The sequence below is a fragment of the Camarhynchus parvulus genome, chromosome 9, assembly GCF_901933205.1.
Source record: "Camarhynchus parvulus chromosome 9, STF_HiC, whole genome shotgun sequence".
Classification (NCBI taxonomy): domain Eukaryota; kingdom Metazoa; phylum Chordata; class Aves; order Passeriformes; family Thraupidae; genus Camarhynchus; species Camarhynchus parvulus.
The window spans coordinates 11014528-11041679 of record NC_044579.1 but is presented as its reverse complement, the minus strand read 5'-3'; the positions used below and the strand labels follow the sequence as shown (position 1 = coordinate 11041679).

Sequence of the window (27152 nt, the reverse complement as noted above, 5' to 3'; positions counted from 1 at the left end):
TGGTCTCCGTTATCCCCTGGGGATGCTAACAGGACACAGCAGCTGTCAGATCTGCAGTCATGGCCACCCTGGAGCAGCTGTGGGTCCTCTCTGCCCCAGGTGTGGAGCAATGCATCCCTCTCCTCCTGTGGGATGCTCCTCTCTGCCTCAGGTGTAGAACAATGCATCCCTCTCCTCCTGTGGGATGCTCCTCTCTGCCTCAGGTGTAGAACAATGCATCCCTCCTCTCTGCCCCAGGTGTAGAACAATGCATCCCTCTCCTCCTGTGGGATGCTTGGCACTGACTCTTCCAGGTTCCCTGTGGCAACAGTGACAGTCCTGTCTGTGCACAGGACTCACAGCCTGAGGCTGGGGACTTTTCCAGTAGGACAGTGTGTCTAGGTTTGCTGGCAGCCTGGAAAAGTCACTTGGAAACCCTTGTTCTTGGTGCCTCCCTTTGCCTTTGGAGGAGAGGGCACTGCAAGGAGTCCCTTCCTCCAGACCTGCCTGATGGGAGGGATGCTCCTGGACATTAACAGGCACCTTCAGGCTGGCCTTCAGTGCTTCATCAGTTGTCAGCAATTAACAATTAAATAAAAATACACAAGTGAGGGGCTTGGGTGGGGTTTATGTGTCCCTTGGCAGGCTGAGCAGAACCTTTTGGGATACTGTGCTGTGTGGCCAGTAACTGGGGGCCATTGCCAGTGGTGGGAATAAACCTTGAGTACATCTCATCCTCTCCCCAAACTCCACCTCCCCTTAGTAAACCTCCTACTGCTGTACCAGCACCTGTTCAAGCTTCTTTTCAGTTTGGCTGGGACAAAGCTCACAGCCCCCAAGCCCCCTCTGGTGTCATGCACATACATGGCCATGTCATCACTCTCTGGACACTGTCTGCACCTGGGGAGGATGAAGAGGGGAGGAAGGCAGCACTGTAGAGCACTCTTGGGTCAGGACCTGTCCCAGCTCCAAGCTCAGCCCAGGGAAGCAAGGGAAGAAGATGCTGGTGCACTTCTACTCCCCCGGGGTATAAACCCCAGCAGTGAGACACCCACAGGCTCTGGCCCACAATTAAACCCTGCATATGTGAACCATATTTGCAGTAAAATGAGAAACCATTCAAGTCGAAAATAGCCAGGAAAAGCCTGTCCTGTGACGTGGCATGACGCTGTTGACACATAAATAGGAATCATGTGTAGCATGGCCTGGAGCCCTCAGTGCCAGCCAGGGGCTGGGCCTGGGCTGGCCTCAGATGGCCACGAGGTGAGTCCTGGAGTTGGGATCTGTCTGGGGAGAAGGGCAGGGTAGGAGCTATTACTAAGCAAAAGCAGTGCCAGGGGAAAGGAGATGTTGTGAAAACTGGTGTCAGTACTCAGAGCTGCCATTCACCAGGAACAACATGAAACAGGAGCAGGTTTTGGCAGAGCTGCTTGGGTGCTTGTCTGGGGCTCTCTGGGGTCAGGGAAGCACTGACATTCAACAAATACCCAGCTGCCAGACGCAAGTTCTGCGCTTGTTTTGAACTTGGTTTGCAGCCTGATCCCAGGTCTCATTTAGTAAATCTAATTTTTGCCATTAACTGTGACAGGAATTCTGGCCAGAGTGATTCAGGATCGACTCAGGGCACTGTTCAAGGATCACTGTCTCTAAAAGAAGAAATCAGAGTGATGGACACGTGTGCCTCAGAGCTGAGTTAACTGACTGGTGCCAGGAGCTATCACTTGTGTGCTAGCAGGATGGTGCAAAGAATGCAGGGATTAGCTTTGTTCAATAAATTGAAAAGGAATAGTTTCAGGAATAAACCAAGGTTTCACATGGCAGAGGGGATGTTCTCCACCTCCAGCCACATTGTAACCCACCAGGTCTCAGGAAAATGAACTGGGAATGGTGCATACCTACCATGTGTACTACAGCAAGTCATTTGTGCTTCAGATAGCTCACCTGGTTTATGTTCTGGGTCTCTGCAGCTGTGATTTGCCTGCTGAACCAAAGGAGCATGGGTTCCAGGTAGGGAACCCCTACCAGCATGGAGCTGGGTGGGAGATGAGGGCCTGGCCATGCACACAGGCAGGAGGCTGCAGCTGCCACCTGCAGCTCCCCCCTTGCAGGGCAGTGTGAAGCAGCCAAAGGGGCAGCCAGGCTGCTGGGCACCCAGCCATGCTGACTTTCAGCAATCTCCACTGGCTTAACTTTTTTCACAGATGGAGGATACATGGGAAACCATGATCCATCACCAGTGGCAAACTGGATCCACCCATCATGGCACAACCACAGCCTGGGAGCTGCATGCAACCTGAAAACTCAGAAACCAAAGTTTTCTGGTACAGAAAAAAGTCCCCAGGGGCTCTTCAGTGTTCTTTTTGTGGTCCCCACGCCCAGTTCCATGTGCACATCACTGCACCAGGTGGAAGATGTTTCTCAGGGCTCCAGCTGGCCCTGCTCCCACCACAGCCTAGTGCTTCAACAAGTGCCAAGCCTGGCATGAAAGAAGCCTTTCAGAGAAAACAAGCTGACCCAGTCACTGCAGACAAGAGGCTGCAATGGGTTGTAAGTTGGCAGAGCTCTTGGCACTCCCAAAAGCCCTGTTTTTACAACCAGGCTCTTCCCCTGCCAGCCATGTGTGTTTTGCTGACTCCTACTTCCACTCACTGGTAATACCCAAGGGACTCTGAGATGCAGCTGGTGGAAGGTAAAGATGACATTGAGGCACTTGGAGGCACTGGGGCGGTGCTGTGACACAGGTCCAGCCCCAAAGTGAACTCTGTTGGAATCAGAGCACTCACTTGTGCAGCCCAAGGCCCTGACCCATAGAGGGAAAGCCTGGTGCACCCTGTGCTGGGGTGCCAAAGGGCTCTCTGCTCCCCTGTGCAGGGCTTAGTCTTGGCAAGCAGAGAGAAATGAGTAAATAAGCATTTAAGAAAGGTTTACAGACCAGATGCAAGATCTGGAATTTATATTGCGTAACCTCCTCTCTATGTCAGAATGCTCAGTCACCAAGTGAGTTTTGACATGACAGTGGGATCAGGTCTGCTCACGTTTGAGCTGCATGTGGCTGCATCCTCAGCTGATGCCTTTGAAGACAGCAGTCAGTCCCAGGGCATTTGCCATTCTTCCTTCTTACATTCTGTCCCACCACTGTAGGGACCTGTTGTTTGAGGGAATCTTCAAGCAGGCTTTTTGCAAACTTAAAAGTTATGTTAATGAAATAAGAAAGAGCATGCCATCCTTGCAAATAATCATACTGCTTTATTTTTCAGTATCACAGTCTCAGGAAATGAAACAGTCCAGATCTTTTCCAAGATATTACATAGCCTTTTTTCCATCTGTCTGTCAACAAAATAATCAAATTAAATACAAATTTGTTTGTTTGCTACATCTATTACAGTGGAAGAACATAACTGTTGGTAGAAGCAGCTAGGTTTCAGGAACAAAGGGTGGAACAAAGTCTTATTTTCCCCTGCTTCTGTGTAACCCACTCAGGTTTCCAGAAAAGCACACAGAGGGACAGAAGGAATTGGTGAATAACAAAATACAGTGATTTATTGAACAAAATGGGGCAAGGCAATGTTCCCTTTACATTCTATGACAATTCAGGAGTATGAAGCAAAACATGCTATACACACACACACACAGACATGATACTTTGGTTAAATGCCATTCAGAAGTCCTATGCCAAACCTGGTAAAATTATAGAGTGAACAGTCAAAATAAAACCAAGAATAGGCTTGCATAGACAGATTATTGTCAGTGTGCAATTCATATTTAAGGATTAGCTGTTACAATGCAGGATACACTTGCAGCTCTGAGGAATTTAAGCCTTCTGACTAATCCACCTCATTGCATGGCTAATATTTAGATTCAACAGGCTGAAAGTTTACCCTGAAGAGCTAAATGAGACAACTGCAGTTATTTATCTGAGGCAATTAACTATATTGCAGTGCACAGATGCAGCTGGAGACAGACCATGGAGTCTACTTAGAGTGAACACTGATACAGTGGAACTTGTTTCCCATGAAGTAGAAAATACTCATTTGTGTGTGCCACTGTCCTCTCTGGGACTCTCCTGAAGAGCCCAACTGCCCAGCTAGGCCTTGCCCTGTGCTACTGATGGGGAGGAGGTGGCAGATAGTATCTCCAGCCCAGGAACTGAGGCTTGGGCACCTCCTGAACATGAAACCCATGTCCCACCGCCTGTCCTGGGCAGGGCAGTCCAAGTGGCACCTGTGTGCAGCACAGCCAGTCCCTCCCCAGCAGTGCTGCACAGCCACAAATGTGCTGGAGTGCAGCAAACTGGGATCTCTGCAGGTTTGTGCCTGTCCTCTGCAACAAAAAGAAGACAAGCTACCCATGGTGTGCTCCATGCAAGGGATATGTCCCATAGCCACCTCCCAAAGACACTGCAAAACTAAGCCCTGAACACCTTGGGAGAGTGGGGCAAAACCAAGTGTGCATTGGCTGGGGACAGATAAAGAGCAAAACTCAGCCACCACCACCCTGCAGGGCATTCCTGCCATGCACAGGGCAGCCCTGAGCTCAGGCACCCATCAGGCTGTGCTGGGAGCTCTGCCTCAGTTCCTACTGCATCCCACACAGCCCTGCAGTGCCAGTGCTGCCAGGAGGGACAGAAGGAGCCACCTGCAAACACACAGGAGATTGCTCTCTGAAGGAAACAGTGAGTTTCATGGACTGGCTGTGCTCAATTACAAGAGTGTAAACTAAGCAGGGGAATCCTCACACTGTCTCCAAGTGCTCCCCTTTATACATATATAAATTAGCAATCCACAGTTAGTTTGCATACAGGATAATATGAATTAAAATAAAAACATTGATAATAAAAATATATAATATACACATTGATGAACAGCAATAAACTGAATGAAAACACTAGAATGTAACAGTGGCTGTAATTTGGCACAAAATTAACAAACAGACATCTAGCACTGTAAAAATAACAACCCATTTTTTTCCATAAGTAGAGAATGTTACCAATCCTGATTCAAATCCTGATAGATGGGAATGCAGAGATATAAAAATACTGTACATACAAGATCCCTTTTATAGAGAGAGAAGCAGACTGCAGCATCTGTAACTTCTATCCTTCTTCCCCAAGAGGAGAAATTCAATGATGAGAATTCATCTATCCCTTAACAGCTGATATTTCCTCACCCCACCAAGTTCAAACCCATGAAGTTCTTTAAAAAAAGATGAAATCAACCTGTTGGATCTCTCCCTGTGACGAGAACTGCTTCTTGCTGCAGGAAGCTGCACAGTCCCCATTAAGACAGAGTTTCATAGCAAGGTGACTCAGGTCAGCCTGCTGAAGACATCGAATATCCCTGCGTGTAAGGCACGATCCCACCAGGTCACCCGACCTCTCTTCTGCAGACCATTGTGCTTTGGATGGAGGTGAGGAGGTGGGGAGAACTCTTGCTGCTGAGATGAGCTTGCTAGGAAGGTCAGGAAGTGCCAGGATTTCAAGGAGGTGAATTTTCCACATGGTGCTGGATGCCTTGTTAATGCACAGAATCAGAAAGGGATGCAGGACCCAAACAACCTGGGCAGGGCTCCCAGCAAGGGCTCCAACATGCTACTAAATCCAGAGCAAACCCATAGGCAAAGCTACTGAAACTCGACAAGAGTAAACAAGTAAAAAACCCAAGATACTTAAACATTTTTCTGTCATAGAAAAGAAATATTGCTGAGTGTTTTTTTAAAAGATCAGTTTCATTGTGCCTCTTTCCAGGAACACACGTCCAAGGTGCTGACTTTGCATCTCACCTACACAAACTGCATCTTCTTGACTCTCAGCAGAAGTGTGGCTGTTGAGCCCCAAGGAAAGTGGCTCTTTGTTCATCCATAATCTCAGCTCTTGTTGACTTCAGTGGGACCATGGAATCCCTTTCCAAAAGTGGCCACTAAAGATGCAAGTCCAGTTGCAATGTCTGCCTCAGGAGGTCTCTAACCTGCATGGCTGCATGAAGACCCCAACATGCATAAGATGAACAACTGCTCTGTTCTTATCCCGTTTACTACCTGCTTTCCTCAGCTGCCATTCCTAGCATTTCTCTCTCTTTTCTAGCAAAGCCTTAGGAACCTCCTTTTCACAAGGACCATGGAGTAATAAAACAGGAGAAACACTTACAAGAACAGCAAATAAATAAAGGTAGGCAGAAAGAAAAAAGGATGAGGACTAAGGGAGGATACAGAGCAAAACAGCCCATAAAGCATTCAGCACCCCCCAAAGGCATCCAAGAAAGCAGCAACTGCTCCTGGGATCCTTCTCTTGGGCTCTTATCTCTTGGTGTCTTGGCCAGAGATCTTGACTGGCCACTAAGGAGAGCTTACAGCTCCACAGAGGAGGCACTGAGGTGTTCTTCAGACTACCCAGCTTCCAAACTAATTCTACCAGAGTTTTCCCTCACATTCCTACTCACTACCATTGATACCAACAACTTGGATACTCCCAAGCATCCCTCTTGAATCAACAGGTTCTTCGAATGTCAGAGGGCTCATGACTTCTCTGACGAGGTTGGTTAAGACAATAGCTACACCAGCCAACTGCAGTGCAAGAAAGTCCATCACAGCCAGACACAGAGGCCCATGGAGGGCTGAATTCCTAGCTGGTGATTTCCCCATGCCTTCTGCAGAGAATCACCAGTTTTCCGCAAGCAAAGCCAGTACAAAGCTCAACCTCTTTCTGATTTGGCAGGACTTTTCTCCATCCAGTTTTCACAAGTGCACCAGGTGGTACAAGCAGCAGCGCCTGGACTAGGGTGTTTGTAGGAAGTATTAATTCTTACAAACCCACCAGGCATCCATTTCACAATAATTACTCTGATGGCAATGGAAGGAAAAAGCCCACAGGAAAAAAAAAAAAAAAGGTATTTTCAGCAGTAGAAATTTTGACTGTTACATGAAATACAAAAATAAATCCATACAAAATAAAACCTCGGTAGATGAGGTTGCCACACTGGGCCAAGTTATCAAATAAGAAAGAAAAAATAGCATCTATGTTGGTTTTTTCTGAAACCTTTTAAACAACATGGACACTTCTGAATGGACAGAGACAGAATGAGAAGTGGGAACAAGGCAAGGACAGTAAAATCTAGCTGCTGACTGGGATATTTCCTGAGAAGCAGCAGCAAGCAAGACCTTGCAAGTCACTTGGGAGCCCGTGCAGGCAGGTAAGCCACAGTCTGGAAGCAAGGGTATGCAGGTAGCAGGATTCTGCCCATACACGAAGTCCTCCATGGCAAGGTTTTTGGTTAGGATATCCCTGGAGCAGAGATCCATTGCTCCAGGTTATGTGGTTCTTCACAGGTACTGAACTGCTGCCAATGGGCCAGTGGGAGTAGGAGATGCAAGTCTTTGAATTACTGGTCAAGGCAATACATGGCCTTATTATGTGGTATTAAACCTGCCCCTGCAACTTATGTGAAAAAGGAGTTGCCCTGTCTTCCCAGAGATCTGGCCCAGTAATTATCCTAACCAAGAAGAACCAAGGTTGAAGCCTTACAGCTGTCTTGGAGCTTGAGCTGTGCACTAGAGGAACCGCAGACAGCCACGCTCTCTTCCTATTTCCTAGAGGTGCTCTCCCCACAAAGCTCCAGAGAGCTGCCAAGGCCCCTTTCCCAGGCAGATCAGTGGTGAGGACAAGCCCATGTTTCCTGCCCTAGACACAGGTGTCTCCCCTCCTCTGCAGAGCCAGAGGCAGGACTGCAGCTGCCAGAGCCAACAGAGAGAGTGGTGAGACAGACTTGGTGCTGGCACTAAGGCTGGGCTGCAGGGGCAAGGCAGCCAAGCTCTCTGCCATGAACTGGGCTGGCCCATGGATAGTCAGCCTGCCCTGGCTCAACACCCTCCAAGACAGTGTCCAGATGTTCAGCTTTGTAGTTTAAAAATACACCTGAAAATAATGGCAAAAAATATTAAAAAGACTAAGGAATTTAAATGAGAGGAAGCCATGGGAAAAGGCTACTTTTTTGTGCAAGAGAAAAATTATTTTCAAAGAGTGGAGGGAAAGCAAGCCAGGATGGAATCACTGCATGGGAAAATATATACAGACAACAAACCTGCAGACCCTGCTGTGCCCTAGAGAGCAATGATTTTTTATTCCTGACTGGAGCTTGCCTGGGGTGCTGGATGGAGTAGTGGAGAGGAAAAGCAGTCAGCACAGACATCGTGTGGATTGATCAGCACTCCATGTCTGGCTGAGGTTGCCTGTAACTGTAGATTTGCATGCTCAGTGCCCATATGGCCCTCACTCCATCAGCCCCATGTTTACAAGACATATCCAAGTTCAGAAACAAGTTACTCAAGTGCATCAGCAACTGAGCTAAGAGTTACAGCAGATCTGACTTGGCTTTAATGAAATTCCTTGGCTTCTACCACACTGAAGCTCAAAGTGGGTGACCACAGAGGTCCCTTCAGACACATAGATCTGTTTGTATGAGTTTTCCCAAACCACAGTTCACAGCTTCTTGAACTCCCTGGCAAATCCTAAGTCATGCACGCAAGGTCTAACTTCAGTTGGAATTGTCTTTCCTTTTAACTGTTCTATCCTATATCCTAGAGCTAAATGCCTATATATATTCTCTATTCAGAATGTTGGAAACCCTAGAAAGAAATACAGCAGTTAAAAAATTCTGTTTCATAGGCCATTTCTGCCTCACCAGTTTCAGGATTTGGCTTTTGCTGGTATATGTTTGACAACGCTCTCTCCTTCCTGCAAGCTCATATGACTGTCAGGTTGGCTCAGCTGTCCTATCCAACACAGGAAGAAACCAAATTCCTCTTATAGCTCTCTTTGCTAAGTTATCCTAATGTAAAAAGGACTTGTACTTCTGGTGTTCTGCTGCATTGCCATAACCCAACTAATTTCTTCAATTTTCCTCCATTGTACACACATCTCAAGTTGTCCTATTCATCAGAGCTCCAGCCAAACCTAAAAATAAAAAGAAAGCCTCAAAAGAATGTATGAGGGAGCTGTTGAGCCAGCTGGTTGATTGGCACAGCTCAGTGGCAGCTAGATTATACTGCACTGCTCAAGTCATCACAGATGAATAAGAAATTGAAACAAACAATTTTCCTTAATATGACGACACTTAAAGAGATGATCCTGGGAGTGGAGGGTGGGCCTCCCATCAGGTCAGGGATGGAGAAAGTTGCCTGGCAATTCCAGTAACGTTTGCTACAGAAGAGTCAGTACCAAAGCAAAGGCTAGCACAGTTTACTGCTTCCTACGGGAACCTGGAACACAAAACAGAAAGGAAACAGTCTGTGAGGCTAAATCCTGATGCAAAAATTACTGCCTGCAGTCGTATTTTACCTGGCCTGCCCTCTTGTCTGTCTGTCTGACTTCTAGGGTACTAGTCAAGTCAAAGGCCAAAATGGGAGCTATGTGTTACATGACTCCAAGCAAAAGGAAGCACAGATCCATGAGACAGGCAGACATATGCATTTCTTCTGGGTGTGAATGGTGCTGCAGCCCCATTGCACAGTCTCACTAAAGCAAACAGACCCTATAAAGTGCCATTAACTTTCCAGCTTGCTTGATGAAGATACAACCCAAGTTTACCAAACTAAATTTTGGAAAGGAAAGCATCCACATTTAAGTCTCACTATTGGAGCTGGAAGAAATCTGAGATTGAGTTAAACTCAGACTGCCCCCTTCCTTCCCCACAGGCTCTACAGATAACTCAGACAATGGGCATTCAGATTTTAAACAACTGCAGGGGCAACCCTACCCACACTACTCTGTGCCAAGTGATTTCAGCAAACAAACCAACAAAGCAGTGCTGAGGTGCTACAGGAATAAAACCAGCCTGCTCTCAGGACAAGTTTCTGATCATCCCATCTGCTCACCAGACAGGTGAGGTTCTGTCTTGTATTGGATTGTTTGAGAATAGTGAGTCACCTAAAATCCATCATAATGTTGTCTTCATGACATTTCTTTGTCATTTGCTACTTGGATTTACAGTCATTCATCATTAAGAGATCACAGAAGACATACAGACAGCACCTTGACAAATTCCAGGCAAACCAATCCAGTTTTTTAGTCTCACAGCCTGCAACGTGCTCAGCAAGTCCAACTCAAACACTGCCCAGCATCACTTGCCTGCTGGGGCATTATTCCCCTTCTTTATTTGCATCACTTTCCATCACTCTGTCCCCTGCAGGCTCCTTGTGTTAGGAAAAGAGCTGACAATAACCCAAGTGCTGGGCAGCCCTGGGGTCGATCCTACCTTTAGGAGAGTGCTCAGGTCTGGGGTGGTGGCGCAAGGGGCTGGGCTGGCTCGTGTAATACCGAGAGTGTTCATCGAGGAGAGGCTGTGACCTGCCAAGCACAGTGTCAAAGGAGTGTTGGGGAAGAACTCAAAGTCACAACAGTGCAGCAAGAGCAACATCTCAGCTGTCTGGCCTGCTATTGTCAGTTTGATGCAAACCTTGCCTGGCCCAAACCTTCCACCTGCAGAACAGCTCCTCTGAGCACAGCCCATTACTGTTTCTGCAGTGAGAAAAGCAGCTTGTCATGGACCTCTTTCATTTAATAATGGTTTCAGTTATCAGGAAATAGTTTCCATTATGAAGTTTACTGCAAACTTCACTCAAAAGGGCAGCATTTTAAAGTGGTTAATGCTTGCACAGTTTTACCCCCAGAGTATTTAAATATGATCTCTCTCAATCTCCATGTGCACCTCCATTTGTTGTTTCTTTTTGCAAGTTCGACAAGAATTTCTAGGTTCATTTCTGGAATGGAAGTCAAAGCCACTGGGGTCACTTTCAGGGTCCTTCACCTCATGAAGAGCATTGAGCCAGAGTATCAAGGGATTCAGAAGCAGCACTGGGCTACAGCATGTTCCCAGTTTGGGATGAGACACCCCAAAGCACAGTGCTTTTGCTTGCTGGGTGGTGTTCAAATGCAGCATGGGAGCTGTGCACAGAGCTCAACTGGGAGCAAGGACCAAAGGAGCAGCTGTGCAAATGCATGGTGATTACTCCTTCCTGCCCAGAAATGACATTTAGTTTCACATCCCTCGAAGCTGTTTAACCCTCTCAGTGTTTCTCTGCCATTTAACAAATGTCACTGCACAAGCTCATCAATCTCTGTCAGCACTGGGCATGAGGACCAAGATGGACAAGTGCCACGAGCACAGTGAGTGACGCAAGTCACCAACACCTCATGAGCTCTGTGCCCTCCATCACCCTGCTCTCCACCGAGTCCCTTCTGTGTGGGTCAGGCTGGTCATCCCACACTCCTCCCTAGGACTCAGCTCCTCAGCGGCTTCCCAACTGCATTCCCCATTCTTGCCAGCCAGTTCAAGCTCACCTTGAAGGCCTGTCACTTCTGTGTCGCTGAGTTTCGGGCCCTTCTCTTGACCTTGAGCGCGTGGACTCGCCTGCATCAGGCTGATGGGAAGAAGGGAAATTAGCTCATCTGTGTGCCTTGCTAGACACCAGCCAGGACACTGGGACTGCCACAATTCCATGCAGCCCTTTTGTGCTTGGTTTACACAAAAATTAACTACAGCCAGACATGCAAATAGCAGCATCAGGACTCGTTTTCAGTAAAAACCCAGCCTTGCTGAGCCAAACTCAATTTCTGCGCTAAAACGTGACAGCAGTAAGGGACAGTTCTGAAGCTGGGGCTGAACACAGTCTGGGTGTAATGACAGTGCACAAGGCTGCGCTGAGCAGGAAGGACCAGCTGCAGGAGCTGTGCTTCTGCAACCACTGAAACTCAGGAAAGAGGCTGAAAACACCAGAGCTGCCACCATCTGGCCCCAAGATTAACACCACATCCCCCTTTAGCATCTTAGCAGGGCTGACCATAAAAATCTGTTTCCTATCTCCTTCCATGCTGGCCAGCCAAGTCTCTCTGGTGTTACTCCTACCAAAACCAGGCATGACAGACTCGGGACTTTCATTACAGAGCCAGTTATGAGGCAGAGTGACAACTGAAGCAGCTGCATCGCCCTTACACAAACAGAACCGATTACTGCTTTTAATGCTACAGTCAGGATTTCAGCAAAGGGAAGGTCCTGCACCAGGGACTGACAGTGCTTCAGGGAGGCCACAAGGTGCTGTGACATCCAGTGCCATCCTCCAAGGCCAGAGCCCCAAGGACTACCTTGCTTGAAGCTGAAGCCAAAAGCATCTAAGCAGGGAGGTGGCTCCAAAAGGCTAGGGAAGCAGCTGAGTAACAGACAGCAAGATCCTTCAGATGCATCACCACCTTTTGCTCTCACCATACACTCACATCCCACTGAAAATAGGAAAAATGTTATAGCACCTTATCTGTGGTGCCTCCTGAAGCCTGGCATACCTTCCAATCTTGATCATGCCTCCTCTTTTCAAAGGAAGACTTTTCTCTTTCTTTCTCTTTCCTTAAAGCCTTCTTCTCCTCAGCCATCAAGAGACGAGCAATTTCCTAGAAGGGAAACACAGACTCTGTCAGACAATTTTACTGCTCTTGTGGGTTTGAGAAATTCAAACCCTTTTCCATGGACAGCTGCTGAATGGGAAGGGTGCAAATCCAGGACTTCATCCATTTATGAGCAGAAATCAAGGGACAGGGCAAAATTAAGACTGCCAGCATGCAGCATGTCCAACTCTCTGCTTGGCCAGCCCATACACAAAACCCATCTGGGAGAAAATCCTACCGGAGCCCCAGGCTTCCCCTGCGAGGAGAGAAATTAACAACTAGAGGGTCAGAGAAAACAAGGGCTGTTTAGCAGCTTCTGCAAGCAAAGGAATTCCACAACTATCTGACGTGTTGCTCACCTCATCTTGGGCTACTTGAGCTGCCTTCTGATCTGCTTCATTAGCCTGGAGGGGGGGAGGGGAAGTGGGGAAGGAAAAACAGAGACAAAAAATTACCATCTCTGAATTAATCATATTCATCAAAATACTGGGCAGGGCAAGTATGTGCCCATACAAATACACCATCCTCCTCTCCAAATATACTTAGCTACCCCAATACTTACCTCACAACCCAACTCCTATCTGCCCTTTCAGCTTTTCAGCTGAATTTTGCCCTCATGTATCTGCCTGGCCACACCACAATGCTTTTCCCACTCTGCTGCCTTTGCTCTCAAAGATGGGCAATGGCCTGTCTCCTTCTGAGCTGCTTACATTGACTACATGCCATCTTCACCTGCCTGGAAACATTCATTTAATATCACTTTGCTTCAGTACTATAATTTTTGGGTGTTTATTTCAAAAGATAGGGCTTATTAGTTGGAAGCCAGCTGTCACTCCATATTTGTGTGTATGGAAGACAAAGGTAATTAGCAGAATGCACAGGAGCAAGACCTTAGGTCTTACAGTCACTTATATATTAAAGGTTTACAAAGTAAGGTTGTCTGTGCTGGTTGCCTTAGTTCCTTTGAGTTGAGCAATGCACCCTCTCTACTTACCAGCAGCTCTTCCTCCTGCAGCTTCCGAGCAATCTCTGCATCAGACAGCTCCTGTTCCATCCGGGGCCCATCGTACATGGCTTGTGTCCTCCCCCTCAAATTAGTGCCTACAGAATTGAGAGAAAACAATCAACTCAACCATTCTCCAAATCCTTTGGTAAGGAAATCCCCACCATCTCCTCAGCCACCTGCAAACCCCCCCACTCAAGAGAACCAGAGATCATCACAGTGTACCTGCCACACCCTGTCTCAGATAACAAATGCAACTCCAGGGCAGAACAGGCCATGTCCCTTAAAGTAGTCTTTGGTGACAGCAGTGCTGGCAAAAGAATTATAATTTGTCACTCTGCATTGATACAGATACAGTGGCAAAACTGGGCAGCAGAGAGCAGCCCAACATTTGAAATGAGCACAGCAGAGACCGAACACACTGCTGTAGCACCATGGGCTGCAAGGGTTACCCAGGACAGCCTCACATGAGTTTTCAGACAATTTCTTCCTTGGGATGACCCATGAATTTTACAATTCAATGAGAAAACAGAAAAGGAAGCATTTTTAAGTTCATATAATGTTCAGTTCTTGTTTTGAGTATAGAGTTCTGTTATTTCAAAGCTAAACCTTCTATTTCTCTAAGGAAAGTGTTTGTACCATGAGGAAGAAGAATAACTGTCCCAGTGTCTTTAAAAGTAGAAAGACGAGTCTGGATCTTTAAAGCCAAGTGCTTGTTGAGCAAGAACTACACAGGTACACATTTCCCAGAAAATTCCACTCGCACATAATTTGGCAAGAATCTTGCAAATAGAACCCAGTTGGAGGCCCAGTGCCACTACTGAACTTTTTTGTTCCCTTTTTTTCTCCTGTACAAGGAGGCCACTGCACAAAAATGTATCTCAAAAACAAAAGCTGGGTGGTGGTTGGAGTTTTCTGGGGGGTCTTTCTTTGGGATGGTGTGGTGGTTTTTTTTAGTGAGGGGAAGAAATTTGTTTTCTTAAATGAAAGGACACCAAGGGCACCACCTCCAACAATACCTTCTTACTTATCCTCTCCAATGCCATGGAACATCAGGATATAGAGCAAGAACATTAATGGATAAGAAGAATCCTGCTAAATCAGGAAGAAACCCGGGCAAGATTCCCTGTGTACATGTTGCAGGGAGATACTGGAGAGAAGCATCTTCAAGGAAGCCAAACATATCTCAGACACCAGTATGGGGCACGCAAAGGTCCATCCCCACACATACACACGCCTTCCCCATCACTCGGTTACCTGGGTCTCGCTGGCAGTCTCCAACCTTCCCCTGGCTCACAGCATGAGGGGAGGGGGAGTGTCTCCTGTGTCCTGCCCTTTTGTAGGCTCTTGCCTCACCCCTCCTATGGTCATCTCTAGATTCAGCATCATAGAGCTTCTCATCACATGCCATCCTGTGTGACGAGTGGCCCTGGTGGTGAGATCTGTGTTTCTCAGGGTGCTGTCTGCCACCCCGATGCCAGGTCTCCTGCTCTGCCTCCAGTTCCATCTCAAGGAGGGGAAGGTGCTTTTCTCTGTCTTGCTTTGGTGGCTTTCTGCTGTGCCGTGCTTCCTCTGTGAGTCCATGTTCCAAGTACAGGTCTGGACTGAGAAGTCTCCTCTCCTTCTCCCTGCCAGCTGTCCTCCTGTCCTGCAGCTCCCAGCTATTGCTGTGATCATAGGCACGGTGCTCAGTCTCTCTTTCCAGGTCAAGGCTGAGATGTCTCCTGGATCTTCCCTGGCTGGTTGTCTTCTGCTCCAGCTGATGGCCATTTCTGGCCTCTCTCAGCTGAGGAGACCTTCCACAGCCCTCTGAGCTGGAGTGCCCATGTGTGGGGGCACGGCTGGCCAAAGGTGACGGGGGTCCTCGGTGTTCTCTCTGCTGGTGCCTGCCCCTGCCATGACTGTGTGCTCTGGGAGGTTCAGAAATCTGCTCTCTGGGATCACCCCAGGGCTGCTCTGAGCAATGGGGGGACAAACAAGGAGGGGGTTAGTGGTGCAGGGGTTAATGGAGGTTCAAAGTCAGACTCACAGCAGGGAGAGGAAGGAGCTTGATACAAGGTGCTGAAAATGCAGGCAAAGCATGATGAAAGAAAGAGTAATAACAGGGACAGGCTGCCAGGATACAAGAGAGGACACAGTGAAGTGGCAGCCTTGCTAGCAGGGCAGCACAGGAGGCAACAAGGTTGGAGCAGAAAGCACAGGTCCAACCCAAAAGTGTCTGAGCACTTCCTAGACAAGGACAAGTCAATACAGAGACAAATGACTTTTAATGATGCCACTGGGGCTGGAAAACTGCCAAGAGAGCAGCTCATCTCTTGATGACACATCACTGCTGCAGGATCCTGAAACCACCTGAGAAAGATTTGCAAAGAAGGGCACAAGATGCAGGAAAAGTTGGGAGACAATGAGGGGCATAAGGCCAGGAGGGGCCAAGCAGAGTGGTCAAGTTGGATCTTGGTTTATAAGCACAGGAGAGCTTGCCCTGGCTTCAGGGACAAGGTTTTTCCTAAGAAAAAACCTAACTGGGGAGAAAGACCCACACAAAGCAGAAAAGAAATAAACAGGCAGGATAGGATTTCTTTTCCTTCAAAAGCAAGAACAGGATAGCTGCAGCATCCAACACCCTCCACCACAGACTGTCACGTTTCTTTTGCAGACCCACAAGTCTCAGGGCCTGCACTTATTAATTGTCCAAAAAGAGGTTTCAGCTCTGAATGAGAAGGCAGTTATGGACAGAAATTTTAGGGCAGATTAAGACTTCAGAAAACCCAGGCTCCTGACCTCAGCATTGTAGCTAGAAAAGCTGCTTACTTGGCATTTTAGTGGGATTGTTTCCTCTGTGCTTTCCAGAAAGCAGACAGAATTTTTCTCTGCTTTTAGTTTCAGTAATAAACCTGAAACAGCTATGAGGATGCAGCAATCTGCCTGCAAACAATCTACTAATTGATTTATTTTTTCAACTAACCTATTTGCTAAGAAAAATCATTGCACTGAGTGAACTATTATCTCTCTACAGCAGCTTTACAAAATGAAAAAAAATGCCTTGAAGCAGAGATTGATTTGAAACAGAACTACACACACAACTCCCCACCAGAAAAACCCTGCAACAGCAGACTTTCCTCAACTGTCCAGAGTTTGTTTTACAGTATCTCAAAATATTTAAAATAGATTTCACTGCACATGAATTGCATTCTGTTTTAATGAAGAGCTCTGTCTCACTTACAATCTATCTAGATTTCAAAAGGAGAAAAATAAACCTCACACCAAAACTGAATGTTCCCTTCGAGTCATTCTATTCAGAAAAAACTTTTTCAGAGCCAGCAAAAATAGAGCCTACAGAAAATCCACCTTCAAAACAAGTCTGTGTGACTTTTATCCAGGACAGGTGTATTTTTAAAAGTCCAAGAACTGTAACTTTTAAAAGTCCAGGAACTGCTGTGGTCACTCTAACTGGTTGGAATTTTTCTGTTCAGTTTTAGATCATACATATGATTTACAGAAAACAAATACCCAATCAAACAATCCAAGTGACTTACTGAACAACAGAGACCAGAGCCTGAAAGCAAGAGTCAGTTTTTGAACAACAGTCACAAGGGTGAAAAAATTAATTCAATTTTGTCATTGAGGAAAGCTCAATAAATACAACAGCAGAGAGCAGGAAAACACAAAAGAACAAAGCCTGGCTGTGCTGGGAAAGGATTGCTGCAGGTAACACAACCATGCCAAACAACCCAAGCAGATAATTTGCTTTTGGAGTATCTCAGAATGATTAATTCATCAACAGGTGCTGGTTCCTGTGGCACCTTCCATGGGGGCCATGTAAACACCCCACAGACCCTGGTGTTACTCTCTGAAGCAGCAAGTGACTGAGTGAATACAAAAATGTTTTTCATGGCACAGGCACTGCTGGGAGGAACTCTGCCTTTTCTCGTGTTTATTTTTCCACTTTTAAAGAGCTCAGGTTGCTTTGGAGCAATAGGCCTAATCCACATTCCTCCTGGATGTGGATAAATTTTACCTCAGTCTCAAACAATAAAAAAAAAAGCCAAACACACTCCACCCCCACCAAAACAAAAAAAAAATCTTAAACAAAGCAAGGGCTTTTTATTTGTTTCAATTCACAACTAATGAGGACAATACAAACCAAGGCTGCTGAAGCCTAATCAAATGGTGCTCAAGTAATTAAGAGTTCCCAGAACAACAAGCTAGATGATCCAGGCACAAAATCCACTCCAGTACTTTATAGCTTTAAGGAGCACAGATCAAGAGCAGCACTGCTATGACTGGTCAGGCAAACACCTCCTGCCTCACATTCAAAATTATGGATTATTGCAGGAAGAAAACAGACCCACAAGGTATCCTACCCTCCAAGTCCAAACCACAGTCTTACTTCAGGAAGTCACAGGCTTTGTCAGCTGATTGGTTACAGAAGTCCATTCTGTCCTACAATCTCTGCATGCACACTTTTGCCTATGTTGTATTTTTTCAGACTTCTCCCATTTAATTCTGAAAATCTGAAGAGTGGCTTGGCTGTAGGACTCCAAGATCAATTTTTCCCAGCTTTGTACATGTAGAAGGACTTGTGATCATGAAGTTTCCACTTGGTTACTGTTTTGCACTTTTGAACTTTGTGCTTTGTACTCTCTTGGCTATCTTTGAACTTCTTCCAAATTGAAACTAAAATACTTTGAGTAAGTTCAAATAAAGGACTTTAAACCGCCAATGGCATTGATGTTAAAATGAGAAATGAGGTTTGATCTTCATCTTCACAATCTGTTAATTCAAAGCAACCCATCTTCCCCACCACATTTTTGAAGAAAGAACACAGGAACCACCACCAGCACATAGCAAAGCCATCCCCAGATTGCTCCATAATTAAATACACCCTGATTCTCTCCTCCCAGTTTAAAGAAGGTCTGTATTCAATCACAGAAGCTGACCAAAAGGAAGCAATAGAGCGCCGTGGATCAAATCATTTCCACACTGTACAGTCCCAGATGATAATTACAGCAGAGACATTCTGTAGAGATGACCTTGTTCTTCAGTAAGTCATTCAAGGCAGTTGTGCTAATTTTACAGCTTGGATACATACCTGCAAGGAGCTATTTTTGAAACATCTCCATGAACCAGCATTTATTCCTTCACGTAGCCGTGCCAGCATCACAAATAAGCACATGGAACTGTCTCTCTTCAAATGCAAGCATTGGAATTTCACCAGCATTTCTCCCCCACACCCTTGGTGTCACACAGCAGTAACTACCTTATCAGCCACTGTCTTCTTCCACAAGCACTTCTAAAACATGCATGTGTGGCTGTACTTGCACATACACAAACCACATTACCTATCCCTGTCATTTAGGCCACCTTCAAGGACAATAAAAACTATTAAATTGCCTTCTCTCCTTTTTTTTTCTTACTAAATACTTCCTGATTATAAAATAATCTGATTCTGACCCCAAGAACTGATGTAATGCTACAGTGCTAAATGCAGGACTGTAGCATAAAGTTGAGTGTGAGGGATAAAGAGCTCTCAGACCACCAGGTTCACCTACACTGCCATGATCCTGACCTTTTATCTTGCAGAAACATACCTCCATTTTGTGCATAATAGCTCTCTTCATAGCCTGTGTGTCCCTGGGACTCTGGGTAGTGCTTCTTGTGCTTTTTTTCTTCCTGCTGTTGTAGGAGACGGGCAATATCCTGCAGAGATGGAAGAAAACAGACATTAAATCACCACTACAAAGTATCTCCAGATCCTTTTGATCAAAGTATTTATTCAATTATTAAAATCCTTACCAAAAAAAAAAATTAACTTTTCAGACACAACAACAGTTACTCAAATTCAACCCCCGGACTGGACGAGGCTTTCAAATTAATGGGTGACACAAGGGACCATGTCAGCAACCAGTAGTCAACTCAGCCCAGTACTGATACTCCAACACCATGGCAAACTCCCAGGTTCCTGCCTCTCCTGCACACAAACCTGCTAAGCCCTAATGGTCACAGCAGGGCAGAAGAGACTGCATGTGCAACCTCAGGCTTTCCACAAGGACTAGGAAGTCACAGAAGTGCACAGCCAGTAATGGGAGTGGGCTGGATCTCCTCCCTGCACTCTACCAGGGAAAGAAAAGCACAGAGGCAAAGACTGTCCAGCTAAAGGCACTTCTGACTGTAAACCATGAACTCTCTTCACACTGGCTGTAATTTGCAGGGACTACAGGATGCCAGGCAGGGAAATGCATCAGTTTGACAGACAAAGACTTGAAGGAAAAGAAAATCGAAAGGGCATTAGGAAGAGCAAACTAGGCACAAGGCAGGAGCACAGTGGGGACTGCAGCCATTTGTCTCCTGTCACAGTTTTGGTAGATATGCCAAAGAGAAGAGCACTCCATTTTCCTAATTGGTTTTCCTTCCAGATGACTAATGGGTCAACAAGGCCTAGGAACCACAAACAGCTCCCTGGGGCTTGCTCCTCTGAGGCCCACGAGCTTGTGAGTCAGTGAAGCCAGGCTGGAGCTAGGGAGCAAAGCTGGGAGATACCAGCAGGTCATGCTGCCTCTCGGGATGCTATTCATTTAAGCCTTCCTAATCCTCAGGACCTTTACAGAGCCATGCATGTAAAGTGGACACTGCAGGCAGGAAAGGCATGGCTGAAATGCAAACTAAGAGTCAACACCCTCCAGAGCCAAGCCAGCACTGGAGGACATTGGATGGCTGCTCAAGTACAAACTATTATTTCAGGATTCAGGTAAGATCTGCTCTGAAACCAGCTCTGTGGAAAATCTCGGGATGCCACAGGCTCTTTCAGGAAAAAAAAAAAAACAACCCAAAAAACTAAACCTCCACAAACTCCTTCCCTGACAAGGTTAACCTTTCTAGCAAGTACTGTAAGTCTATAAATATATGAGCTAAAGCACATTATCTCCAGGACTGAGACAGCTCAGGACTTGCAAATCCACACAAACCACTTCTTACAAACAGGATTCATCAGCAGGCAGGGCAGGCAGGCTTAGTGCTTCATTTAAAATACCTGCACTCCAGAAAGGATCTGCCTCAGTCCTCAGCTACATTTCAGACACACTTGGGAACTTCCCATGTACCAGCAGGAAGAGAGAGAATATTTATGACTTCTCCTTGCTTTAAGGCACAGTCAGCTGGAGCCTGCTCCCAATGCACAAGATGGTCAGCAGGCAGGTTTGACAGGCTGCAAGGACCTGTGGTCAGACTGCTGACATCCCTGCAGTTCTCTATATAAAGCAGGAAGGAAAGGTGCAATTCCACAAGTCAACATTAGTTTTGCATCTCCTTCACCTTCCTGATAAAAATATGACAGATCACTACCTTTTAAGCAGAAATCCTATAGCCAAAGTTCCTCCCACTCCGTTAGCACAAGCTCCTCTGGGAAGCCAAGCCCTTCCCATCTGTCTGGGCAGCCTTTCAGTACTTGCTTGGAATTAATGGTGGTAGAAGAAGAAAATGAAGTCTTGCAAAAAAACCTAATGCATCTGCCAGGTAAGGGCAGATTCTTATTTCAGGCTCTCCCAGGAAATACAGCCTTGTGTTCAAGCTCTTCCCAATACAGAGAATGCCACCAGGTGCCTGTTGAACATCTCGAGACAGCACAGGCTTCTCAGAAAACCATCTGAAACTCCAGGTTCTCCCAGGTGTTCCTCTGCTCTGTGGGTTTCTTGAAAACTCAATCTGACAGGCCGATCCACTGAGGTGACCAATAAGCAAAACCCTTTGTACACTATGAACAAACCACATCACCCACTCTCAAGCAAAAGGAGCAGAGAAACATTCTGAAGTCACAAAGGAATCTGCTTACAGATTCCTTACAGCAAGAAACTGTAACAGGGTGTTCAGGCTGAGAAATACTAAATTGAAAAAATGAAGAAGCCAGAAACAGATGGCTGGGCCAACAGTCCCACTGAAATCTTCACACTAAAAACGAAGAAATAATGGCCCAGGATCCTCCCAAGAGCAGTACCTGTCTTCTTGCATTTGAGAAAGCAAGCAGGTCTCAAGAGTGTATAAACAATTACAACTTCCTACAACAGGGCAATAAACACCTCAGCAAGACTTACCTATTACTTGACCTCTTCATTAGCAAGGCCACTGGCATCAACAACCCTTATGACCCATGAGTGTGAGGACTATGACTGTATCTTATTCCTGTAACAGGACTCCCCAAAATCTCTGTGCATACAGAGCTCTGTCATGACAAGGACTGCCACCATGCAAGCCAACTCCTGTGGCTACTGGCCAAGAAATGTCTGCCCTGAAAAGGCTGCTACAAATAGCCCTGCCATCCATCCCTGCAGCTTTAAAGGTTACCTCGTCTTTTTCCTCTTGCCTGCGGCGCTCCTCCGCTTCAAACGCGAGCTTCACTTGGATTTCCTGAGCAATCTCGCAGTCCTGGCGTTCCCTAGAAGGCAAGGAGACAGGGATTATAGGCAGCTGCAGTCACAGGCATCAGTCAGCCTGGAGAAAGGGATAAAAGAGCTAAAAAAAAATCCACCCAATTTACACAAAAGAATTATTACTCAATGTTAGTGCAGAGCTATGAATCCTCACCAGGGACCAGGACTCCCTGTACTTACTGGTGGCCAAATTTAGAAAATGCTTCCCAAAACATCCATGGACTAAAATGTAAAAGAGATTCATGGGCAGATTGCTAAGAAAGGAGATAAGTACCACAAAATAGGACAGGCCAAGGTAGTGCTCAGGAGACTGCAAACAGCCTAATTCTGCTGTGGTTTTGTCCATGTGGTATCTAAGGAGTGGTTCAGGGGTATGGTTAATGCAGGCACTTCTGGGAAGTGGCTTTCACATGTAAGCCAAGGAGAATAAAGTGCAGGAATATGGTACATAAGCCAAGTGGAGGCTGGAGGTGGCAGTCCAGGAATGAATGAGAAATGCCACCAAGTGGGACAAGATACAAAAGCAGGACCAGTGCCCAGAGGCAAGGGAGCAACATGTGTCAAAACAAGGGGCAAGAAGACACGGCCACAGTGCCAGTGTGGATGGAGGAACACAAGACTGCATTAACTGGGGACTGGGAGAGACCAGAGCAATTGAAATATGAGAAGTCTGGCTGTGCAGACAGACCAGGAAGGCTGAAAAGCATCTGCAAGAACAGTGCCACATTCAGCAGCATGCTCTGATATCCAGCAAAACAGGCTGGAACAATGGCCAAGGATTCCTCAGGGCAATTCAAAAATGGGCTGGGGGGATCTGAAAAGAAAAACGAAAAGTTCTCTCTTTCAGCACTGTTGAGATTGAGCTAAAGACCAGCTCTAAACATGTCAGGAAAGTCAATCCCCACAACTGCAACTACTGAGAGGCAAGGCATAGGAGAAGAACAGCGTCAGCAGCAACAAGCAGAGCCTGCCATATTAGAATACAATCTTTTGAAGAATACACTGACCATGATCAAATAGGTGATTAAAACACTACCAAGAGTGGAAGACAAGCAAATAACTGAAGCAGACTGAGCTATATCAAAGCTGTGCTATGTGGGCTGGAGCAACTAGCTCTAGGTTTGAGCAAGAATCTGGGCATAAATGACCTAGTGAATCTGGAGGCAAAGGACTGGGAGAGAATCTAGGACATGAGAAGAGGAAGTTAAAACACTCAAGTGCAGACAAGCACGTTTTGTCGCAAAAACAAGAAATGTGGCATGGCTGGAGCAGCCAGTGGCACAACAGAACCTTCTTTTACAGAAAGTAAAGAAGGAGAGAAGCAGGAGGGGTGGATATGTGGCAAGGGTGGAGAGGAAGAACATTGCAACAACAGGGTTTTAGAGGACAGATGTCACTAAGAAACAACTCATTTGTCATAGGCAACAAAAAGGTATGCACGGAAGGAAGGAAAAAAAGATTTCTGTCAACAGCTCCTTGGGAGCAGACCTCTGGACTGGAGTTATCAATAGGTCAAACAGTTCAGGACACAAGTTTCTTTCTTCCAGGTAATAAAACCTGACAATTTTTGCATGTGCCTGTGTGTGTTTCATTTGACTCTGGGGACAGATCTGTTCAAAGCCACAAGAGTTCACACAGCAGCAAATCTAGCTCTTGAACTTGCTTTTTAAAAAGAGACTTTGGCAAACCTAGCACCAGCAGAGAACCACAGCTCCCAGGAAAACACTATCTGAATAAGCAAATCCTAGGGAGCAGGCTGTCAGTGAGCCTGGTAGTGGATCCTTTACAACCCCAGGCTCTGAGGACATGAAAGTAGGTAGAAAATAAGTTAGAAAGGTCAGACACATCAAGGCATTGCACGTCTCCAGTTCCCCTGGCACCTGTGAGCAGAGCTAAGGTGCCAAGTTCATCAGCACAAACTGACTTGCTAAATGCTTAAAATACATCCTATTGAAAACAAACGGGACAGAAAAACAACTAATCATCTTTCAGAGCCAAGGCAACGAGGTCATTGCTCCGTTACCAGCAAGGAACACCAGAAGTATTGCAAACACAAAAGCATTTTCTTCTTTCTAATGACACATCCTGGAATACACCACATCAATTCCTAAGAACAACAGTTATAGAGGATTAGATTTGGAGGTTTATTGCTCAGCAGTAATTAAATACTGAGACTTGGTTACTTAGTCAACATAAACTAATGTATTAACTTTGTGAGCAGAAGAAAATAGGTTCAAGAGCTTTGACAGACCTTCTTGCCCTTCAGTTTCCTTAATGTGAGCTCAAGTGCCAATCAGACCCCAGAAATCAGCCAGAGCAACATAAACATCACCATTCCTGAACATCCCACTCGTGTGTCCTTCACTCCTGGGCAACCAGGAGTGTTAAGAAAGTCGGGAAAATTCTACATCAGTTTACAAAAAAGAGAATAAAACCTAAAAGTTTGTGTGATCAGAAACCTCCCTCCCATTCACAGTGACTGCAGATACTAGTTGTTGCCAGATGAGGAGAAAAAAAGGGACTGTTTAAGGGAACTGTTCAAAGGAACTGTTCACATCAGTGCAACAGAACTTTCACAGCACTGGGAGCAAAACAGGGGAAGAACATATTTTCACACTATTTTATTTTAGTAATCTTGCTACTATGCTTAGCAGTCTGCAGGCTGCTCAGCTAGATGTGAGAGATGCTTTTAAAGAAGCATGAAAATCAGGTTTGATGCTTCCCTGAATTCTTAAAAAGAGATGTTTCTGTTCTCTCATTTATCTTCACAAAGTCTTTCTGAGAGAAATTAGGATTTGAAAGAGAGGAGAAAGCCAATAGATTTGAAGAGCTTTTTTGATTCCTGTTTCTAAAGACCCCTTAGTTCTGCCCCCTTACTCCTCCCATCACCTTGTAGCATCAAACTGTCCTTCATGACACAGAAAGCAACAACAACAGGGATTATTTTGTTGCCAGAACATGCTACTCTTGGACAAGGAAGAGACTGTGGGAATGTACAAAGAATTAAGGAAGAAAGATCCAATTACGAAAGGATGCCTCCAGCTTCTTTTACTATTCTTGCAGAAGAGCTCCTGCTCTCAGAAGCAGAACTGCTGCTGACATAACGTTTTACATCAGCAGTTCTGCCTGTGCTTTGGCTCACAAAGTTCGTAAATCCCATTTTACAGAGTCCTACAACAAGAAAATTGTTTGCAGCTCCCAGCAAGTAACAAAGAAGAATCATGTCTGCCATACAAAATCAATTTTTATGTTGTCATTTACTCACTCACATCTCTAATTGGTAATAAAGAAATAAAACTATTGAAAAAAAAGCAGACTTGAGAGATACATATGTACACAAGGTCTGTCCCAGTGTGCTGTTTCATTTGAAATGAAACACACACAGAGAACATTGAAAACAGTGGCTGATCTGTCATGCCCCAGCTTCAAAGCTTTCATGAGCTGCTGCTTTGAAGCCAGTCCTGCATCTCCCACATCTGCAACACAGAGCTCTTCTGCTCTGTCACTGGTCCTGTCAGATGAGCCATCCAGGCTCTGTGATCCACCACCAACTGCACTGGTGGGTGGCATTCCAGAACTCAACAACAGTCAGGAGGCAGCGCAGCTGCGGGGAGATGCATCCTGCCTTGCAGACCTTGTATTTGCAGGGACCCCCATCCACCCACCTCTCATGAGTGGGATCTGGCTGAGCCCTGTCCCATGAACCATCCAGGGCTCTGCAAGTCCACTCTGGACTGGAAAGCACAGTTTGTTTTGCCCTGTGCTGCCATGTTTCACTTCTAAACCAGCTCCACAGCTGAGAGTCACGGCACACAGAGAGCCAAACCACAGACCACAGGGTTATGATGTGGCATGTGGGGACTGAGAAAACCTGCAGAGCAAACTGGATCAGTCATTAAATATCCTCCCACAGTTACTGCAGAAGTCAGTGACTGCAAGAGAAGGCCTGTCCCCCAACATCCATCCCCACTGAGCCACCCTGGAGCAGCAATTTCCTTCCCAGGTCACTTCACGCTGAATAAATAGCTGCAAGCACACACAGGGGCTGTCAGTGCAGCAGGACACAAAAAACATCACACCCAGCTCCTCAAAAGCATTCACCAGGCACAAGGCAAACACACCAATATCTGCAATTTCCACATGAGAGTCCCTGTAGCACTGGGTATTTCTGTGGCACAGTTCCTTCACTCTCAAACTTCAGCCAGGGACAAGGTCGACACAAGTGGCAAGTTAGCCCATTTTCACAACAAGCAGTAGAATTAGGAAGGAAGGCTCCTTCCCATGGCCAGGCAACAGTATCTAAGGCAGGATGAGCTCCAAGACCACCTGCTCCCACACTGCTCTCATTCCTCTATGCCAGAGCCTGGTATCACTACTTCTACAGCAGTAGACAGCCAAAGAAAAAAAGAAACAACAGCAAAAGGCTTATGAACCCCCCACACTGTCAGCTCAAAGCAGCTGATATTAGTGCTCTGACCAAATGGGACTAGCATTCCCATTCCAAGATCTCCAGCACAAACTCACAAGTCTTTTTGGTGTTTCTGGATTTGAGCACGGGCTTTCTTATCCTCCTCCTCTTGCAGTTGCTTGGCCATCTGCAAGTCATGTTGCACCAGGCGATTACGCTGAACATTTGTGGCCAAGTGATGCTCAACTGGAAATAAACACAGACAAGAACCCTCAAATCAGGCTGCAGAACTTCACTGAGTGAACAAGATAAACCAAGTGGGAGGGAGATTCCAGCCCAGAAAGGAAGACAGATCTTGGCAGGGAAACACCAAGCAATCTCTCTAAAGGTGGGAAAGTCCTGAACTGAAATTATGCTAGCAGCTTGAGATTGCCTCTTTTCAGCACTGAGGGGGCTGTATACGGGTCTGATACCAAAACAAGTTCTGCGTATCTTAAACACATCCAGGTTTATAGGGAATGGTTTTTAGGCTTTGAATTTCATTCTCTGACCACAGAAAATCACCACAGACAAATGAAGTGGGTCTGGGAGGGACCACCAGAGGCCAGTGAGGATGAGCTGAACCTAAACCACTTATTATGGATACTTTTCTGATTTGTTTTCAATAACCTCTACAGAAGAAAACTCCTCTCACTCTCAGCAGAATCAGTTCCAAAAATCTCCCTACCTTTATATTTAGCAACAGAGCAACTTAGTGCTCCAGCGAGTCCTTTACCATACATGGATATTGCCTGCCAGAAAAAATGGCTACATGAGCTGCAGCCCAGAGTCCTCTTTAATTCAATGGTCTCAGGTTCCAGCGCCAAGGGCATGAGCAGCTGCACCCTTGGTGGAGCAGCAGGAATGGCATTAGCA

General features: G+C 46.1%; 1 protein-coding gene across 1 annotated transcript in view; it reads right to left on the bottom strand.

Annotated features, from left to right (window-relative positions):
- Positions 1-3204: 3204 nt before the first annotated feature.
- CCDC50 (coiled-coil domain containing 50) overlaps positions 3205-27152 on the bottom strand; it is a 42606-nt gene continuing 18658 nt past the window's right edge. Inside the window, exons 3-11 of the mRNA XM_030954292.1 lie at positions 26354-26483; positions 21744-21834; positions 18998-19106; positions 13398-13504; positions 12763-12807; positions 12305-12409; positions 11309-11388; positions 10224-10315; positions 3205-9228 (exon numbers count right to left, since the gene is read on the bottom strand). Coding sequence (XP_030810152.1) covers positions 9209-9228; positions 10224-10315; positions 11309-11388; positions 12305-12409; positions 12763-12807; positions 13398-13504; positions 18998-19106; positions 21744-21834; positions 26354-26483 — 779 coding nt within the window. The 3' untranslated portion in view covers positions 3205-9208. The remainder of the gene's footprint in view (positions 9229-10223; positions 10316-11308; positions 11389-12304; positions 12410-12762; positions 12808-13397; positions 13505-18997; positions 19107-21743; positions 21835-26353; positions 26484-27152) is intronic.